Raw genomic sequence first — 6,234 nt, 5'->3', positions numbered from 1 at the left:
CGGGCGGGGAGGGGCGCGGGAGGCGCGGCCGGGCGGGCGCGCGAGAGGAAGGTGACTTCGGGAACACGCGCAAGGGCGGGGATTGGCGCTGCCAATGAGGCCCCGCTGTGGGCCGAGCGAGGCGGGGGACGGCCGGAGCGCAGCCCTCGCTGTGGCAGCTGCGGGAGCGGAGCTCGGAAGCCGGAGGATAGGCAGCCGCGCAGCGCCGAGCCGGCCGCGCCCCGAGGCCCGGCCCTGGGGGTGGGGAGCGCCCCGGAGAGCTGGAAACTTTCCCGCAGGTAACTCCCGCTGCCCGGGCGCCGCCGCGGGCCTCCCTGCGTCCCGGGAAGGGCCGGCTGCCGGGGTGCAGGGTAGAGAAGAGGGTCCCGGGGAGGAGGAGAGTGAGGTGGACGGGGGGAAGGAGTGTGGGAAAGTTTCTGGGGCGCCCCCTCCTCCGCCGGGCACACCCGGGAGCTTTGCGGGGATAGGCACAGACATGTTGGGCGCCCCGGGCCTTGGTCTCGAAGCCTCCGGGGAGTCCGCGCCTTCCCTGCGCCGTTTCCTGCGCGCTGGCCGCCGCGGAGCTGGGGAAGGGCGAGCCGGGAACACGCGGGCGCGCGCGGTTTCGGGACCACCGCCCCGCGGCGGGCCTGCCCGTCCCTTTCCCTCGGCTCTGAACCCCGGGCTCGCAGGGCCCTGGGCTCGCCCGGTGCCTGGGGCGGGGGCGCGGCGCGCCCGGCACCGCGGGGTGCGGAGAGTCCGTGTGCGCGCGCCGCGAACTTGCCGAACTTACGCCGGGGGCAATCACATCGCCCCCTCCCTGGGCTGAAAGTGTGTTCTTCGCGTCCTGGAACACCGCGACTCGCGTTTCCACGCTCCTTTCTTATATGGGGGTGGGGAAAGTTAGAATTAGGTTTGGAGGGATTCTAAATGGGTGTGACTGAGAAAGGCGAAGATGTGGCGAGTGTGTGAGACCCCGTGTTCTTGGGCGCAGAGTGGTCACTTTGGGGGACGTCATCAGGACGCATGTTCTTCCTGGGGGAGTTCGGGTGCCGAGCGCAGCGCGGGGGATGTGAGGGACGCCCCGCTTTGGCGCAGCGGCTTTCCGGAACGGCTGGCCGGGAAGGAAGTCCTAGGCATTGTGAGGCGTGTTTGCAGATGGGAAGGTTTATGGACTGAGGTTCTTAAAACTTATTGTGCACAGCTCCGGGAGGAAACGCAGTGGTGACCAGGTAGAGAGCGGGCGCCGCGGCCGAGGGGCGGAGGACGCCGCCCGGCCACAGCCCCTGTGCTCCCAGCCCCCTTGGCCCAGTCTCGCAACCCCAGCTCCCAGTGCCGCGAGGGGTGAGACTCCTCTCTGGAGCGCTGTTCCCTGCCGGAGTCAACTCTGGGAAGTGAGGAGGGCACCTTCGCCTTGAACTTGACCCTAGGGATGGCGTCGTCCCTGTGGGGTACGCGGTAAAAGAAAGCTGAGTCTTAAACATGACATGGACTCAAATTGGCGCAGAAAGGAAGCTCCTCGTTCAGAGCCTTTGAGGAAAAGGCGCAGGACTGCTGAGGTCACTAACTGTGGAAATGCCAGACACACCAGACTGCAGAAGTTAAATGTTTAGAGGGGGTGGGGTGAGAGAGGAAAGGAGAAACCTGGTTAGTTGGCGCAGAGGGTTGGTGTTTCTGTAGTTGAAGTGATCCGGAGTCTGCATCTCTGCTTCATCAGATCCGCTACTCTTTTTCGTTTTCCTTCCTGGGTCATCTTCATTCCTGCCAGGCTGGCAGTCCTGGGACGGGGGAGGGGAAGGAGAAGAAAGCAGTTGGGAAGCTTCTGTGGCCAGTCTGGAGGTATTTCAGATCTGCTGCTAGGAAGATTCCTGGATTTTAACAGCTGCTTCTTGATTGCTGGGAATGAAGGAATTTATGAGCGGCTGTGAGGTGTTCATTATGTTACTTCGAATGTTTTCCTCATCTAAGCTACTTAAAGATCTCACAGGGGACTTTCCCTCCAGTATGCCAGATTCTCCAAACCTTCTCCAAGGCAGAACGCTTGGTGGTGTCAATCAAAAAGCATCATAAGCATATCCTTGTGGTTTTGAAATGAAAAGTATGCAGGAATAAAGGAGGTTGTCTGACATCTTCAGGACTGCTTCCTAAGTTGTTCTATCACCTGCGTGGTGAACAGTCCAGCTTTTCAACTGTTGTGATATTAAGGGATGGGAAATAGTGTCATCATTTTTAATGGAGGCAAGGAAGTCCAGAAATAAATTTGAGGTCACTTTCCATGACCTTGTCTTGCAGTTCTTGTGCCACAAACTTTTGTTGGTACGTGGAAGCACTGGTTTTCCTGCTGTCTTGGTTTAACCACCAAATGTCTAAATTGTCATAATTCATGTTCATGGTAGAGCTAGAACGTAACTGATTTGTAGTCAGCCTTTTTCTGCTTCCCCTAAGAGCCAAAAGAACATTTTGTCTCTTCACACGCAATTTATTTGATGCCATAGTGGTTTTTGATACTGGGTGATTGAGGGCACATTTATAGAGACAATAGAGTTGTCTTGATTAAATTGACCATTTTTAGGCAACCTCTCTTCTGAGTTGCTGATTAATTCTTTATCTCCCAGGGAGCATTAAAAACAGTATCCCTGGGCTAGTAGAGCTTTAATCCATATTATAATGAGTACTGCCAGCATAGCTGGAGGTTAATTTTATGTTGATGTTTCCACTAGACGTTTCTAACCCAATTGTAAGGATTTTGTTGCTGTTAGATTGAAAGTAGGGTTGAGAGCCCCATAACTAGATACATGGATTTGTTTTTATTTTTTCTGATGGAATGTTTGGAAATTTGATTTAATTTATATGTTGCTAGAATTGAATTTACAGAAGGAAAATAAAGCAGGGGGAAATACATATATCTTAAAAAAATACACATATCTACATATATATTTGTGTTAGTGCCTAGAATAGCTTTGTTCTGAATTATCTTATTTTTCAAATTTTTCCTCTTGTTATTAGCGCCTATTAATTTTTTCAAAATGTTAGGTTTCAGTGCATATGTTCTGATCCTATCCAATCTCCCTGGTACCTTTCCTTACAATCCCTTCTCCCTTATTTCCAGCCTCTTATCTAATAATAGTCTCCCTACTATTTTTAGCTCATCTTTTTTAGATTCCACATATTAGGGAGAACATGTGATGTTTGTCTTTCTGCGCTGTCTTGGAAATGCATATTTCACTGTATGCATCCCCAAATCCCAGAAGTGTTTGCTGTGTAGGGATCTTATGCCTTTCTGGGTGTTGGTATTCTCTCCTTTGTCATACTTGAAATGGAATTACCTTGTCGCTCTAAAGTTCTCTGACTCCCCAAGAGTTTGAGAAATGTAAGGTTTGTAAAGGGATTTGTTACTTATTATCCCTGAACCCTCTGTTGAGTAAAGCAGGGCCTAGGAAGTCAGATCAGTTTGCCCCAGTATCATTTGTGAATAGTGGGACTGAACTTGTACCTGGGTCTTCTTACTCTATCTGCTCCCTTTCCCATACCTCTCTTTATTCGTGGAAGTCACCTGTGAATTGGCTAAAACCTGACAAGCAGACTATGTTAATATAAGACAGTTTCTCACAGTATTTCATTTATGAGTTATTTTGGTTTCCTCTAAGGTTAGCATCTATGCTTTGATGTTGGGGATGTAAAACAGTTCACCAATAATGGTAACAAAACTTTCTCCCAAGGAGAGTTTCAGAAAGTCACATACCTTCAACTAATTTATTTATTTTCACCTTTTTTTTTTTTTTTAATTAAGTAGGCTTTAGTGACTAATGTGATTTATAATCCAGATGTGTAACCCAGACAAACATTTTTAAGGAAATTACCTCTCAAATCTACGTATCTCTTTTTATTTATTTATTTTTTTTTTTGGTTTTTTTTTGGTTTTTCTCCGGTACCGGGAACCGAACTCACGACCTTGCGCTTGCCAGGCAGGTGCTTTTGCCGCTGAGCTAAATCCCCAGCCCCCGTATCTCTTTTTAAATATAAGAAATGAACCTGTCATCATCTTGATATCTCTCAGCCTAATTACAAAGCCTGGATGAATGTCACTTTTTTGGTGTCAACTTTCTGGTGCTCTTTCTACTGATGACTGGTAAGTGGATTTTGCAGCATTTCCCATGCTCAGTACATCCTTCCATTTTCAGTGTCTCTCAGTGTTTGTACTCTGCCCTGCTAACTTATTTGGGAGCACCCACCAAGTGTAGCTAGGCACTAAATCTGAAAGCTGGTCTGAATTTTTTCCTTCCCTCCCCTCTTTTTTTTTTCTTTTTCCTTTTTCTTTTTGGTTGTGCTGGAGGATCAAACCCAGTGCTTCACAGCTGTTAAGCATTTTCTCTACCACTGAGCTGCATCCTAAATTCTCTAGATTTTCCTTAATGGGTTAAAAAATGAAATGATTTGCTAAGTTATAGGCCCTTTTACATCTGAGCAACTTATCTGTCTTCAGGTTTAAAACTGATTCTCAGAGGAATGTCTTTTCAAAATATTAAACAATGGGGTTTAAACTTCAAAAAAGGATGTGTCAATTAGTATCTCTTGACAGACTATGAAGGTTGTGTTTTAAATCTGAAATTCCTTTCATTTCCTGTGTAGGAGAGCAGAAAAAAGCATCATGAAGCAGTATTTGCTGGTGAAGTTGGGAGACCATTACCAGTATAGCAGAAGGGGACAAGAATAGCAAAGAAAAAGGGTTGAATTTTTGTCAAGGGGACTTTCAGGAGACGGTTTCTTGTGGAGAGTAAAAGGGGTTTTTCCTGGTTTGGTTTGGCCATGTTGCTAATGGGGCTGTACTTCTAGGGTATGTGTTGCTTTTAGGAGCTCTTGGGTGTGAGTAATTAAAGAGAATGTTCTGGAAAGAAGAGTCCTATAGGCAGGAATGTCAAGGATAAGAGAAGGTTAGAGGGCTATGACCTAGTCCCTGGATTTTAGCACAGATTTTGTCATTAACATGAGGACTTTATCAGTAATAAGCTTTCAACCACAGTTGTAGATAGATGTGAACTCCACATGTTCAGCCATCTAGGCTAGTGACTCAGCCCTTCCCTGCCCTGCCCAACGCACTTAGGGTTACACACCTATCACACACAGTGGCTTATTTGTGTGGGGTCTGGGGTAGTTTGTAAGAAATACTTGGCTTGACCTTTTCATGCAAAAACCATACTCAGGCAAATGGGACCCTACACTACATTGCAGATTTGAAGAATTATGATAAAGAGCATACATGTTTCGGTGCATACAATGTACTTGTGTAGTATAGAGTCTATAATGTGCTTGTATGATATGCTTTTTCCCTGTCTCATCATACATGTGCTTCCTGTGCATTCTTCTTTGACACTGTTTTATTAGTTGTTTAATAAATTGATTGCATATGTTACCATAACTTATTTAACAGTCCATTTTGACTTCTAGGTATATTTGGAAATAAATCTCTCGTAGACTGTAAGAGTCCTTTGGAACAGATGTGATTTGCTCATCATTAAATCACCGTGGAACAGCAGTGTTTAGCAATAGGGGTACCCAGTTGCTGGCAGCTCCAAAACTATATTTCATCAAGAAACTGCCTCTTTGCTCTTAGTTGCAATTTGGGCAAACCCTGGAGAGAACCCATATTGGTCTAGTGCCAGCCAAAAAGTTACAGTTGGCAGCCCTCATTGGACCATTAGACCGTAACCACTGGGTGAATAAGTGGCCCACAAGGAAGGAGATGATTACTGATGGAAGAGGGAGGAAATGGGTAAACAAAAAGAACCGGTCAGTGCAGTATGTATTTGCTGGTCATAACAACATGCCACTATCCTAAGGGATATGAACATATTAAATGTTCTTGTATGTATATCCCACGGTCTCAAAAATGGTAGACCTGTCCATATTCTGCAGGGCTTTCAGTTGCTGTGTACACAGGTTTTTGTGTAAGTGGGTATTGGATTACAGTACTGATAAAAACTTAGAGTTGGTCATTACTCCCATGTAACCTATTATGCTTCACTTCTCACTGCCATGCTTTGCTCTAAATTACTTTAGATTAGTAACATCAATTATTAATGTTTATTGAATGCTTTCTGTCATGGAGCTAGATGTGTGAATTTAAAAAGAAATGAAACGGTACAGTCCTGTCTTTCTTTCGTGTCTTACTTACATCTAGATAGTTGGTTGCCCATTTTGAGTGGACCACAGGGTTCTGTGTCCCGGCTTCTCTTGTTTCTTTTTTTTTTTTTTTTT

General features: G+C 46.5%; 1 protein-coding gene across 8 annotated transcripts in view; it reads left to right on the top strand.

Moving 5' to 3' along the window:
• Positions 1-79: 79 nt before the first annotated feature.
• Positions 80-6,234, top strand: part of Tanc1 (tetratricopeptide repeat, ankyrin repeat and coiled-coil containing 1) — a 232,318-nt gene continuing 226,163 nt past the window's right edge. For 5 of the 8 annotated variants that reach the window (XM_013518767.1, XM_013518762.1, XM_013518760.1 and 2 more), the window contains exon 1: positions 80-278. In XM_013518767.1, the coding sequence (XP_013374221.1) occupies positions 95-278 (184 nt within the window). In that variant the 5' untranslated portion in view covers positions 80-94. The remainder of the gene's footprint in view (positions 279-6,234) is intronic. The other 3 variants (XM_005393381.2, XM_005393380.2, XM_013518764.1) reach the window with 2 other exon arrangements.

The sequence above is a fragment of the Chinchilla lanigera genome, unplaced genomic scaffold (genome assembly GCF_000276665.1).
Source record: "Chinchilla lanigera isolate Chin_1 unplaced genomic scaffold, ChiLan1.0 scaffold00048, whole genome shotgun sequence".
NCBI lineage: Eukaryota > Metazoa > Chordata > Mammalia > Rodentia > Chinchillidae > Chinchilla > Chinchilla lanigera.
This window is presented reverse-complemented; position numbering and strand designations above follow the sequence as displayed.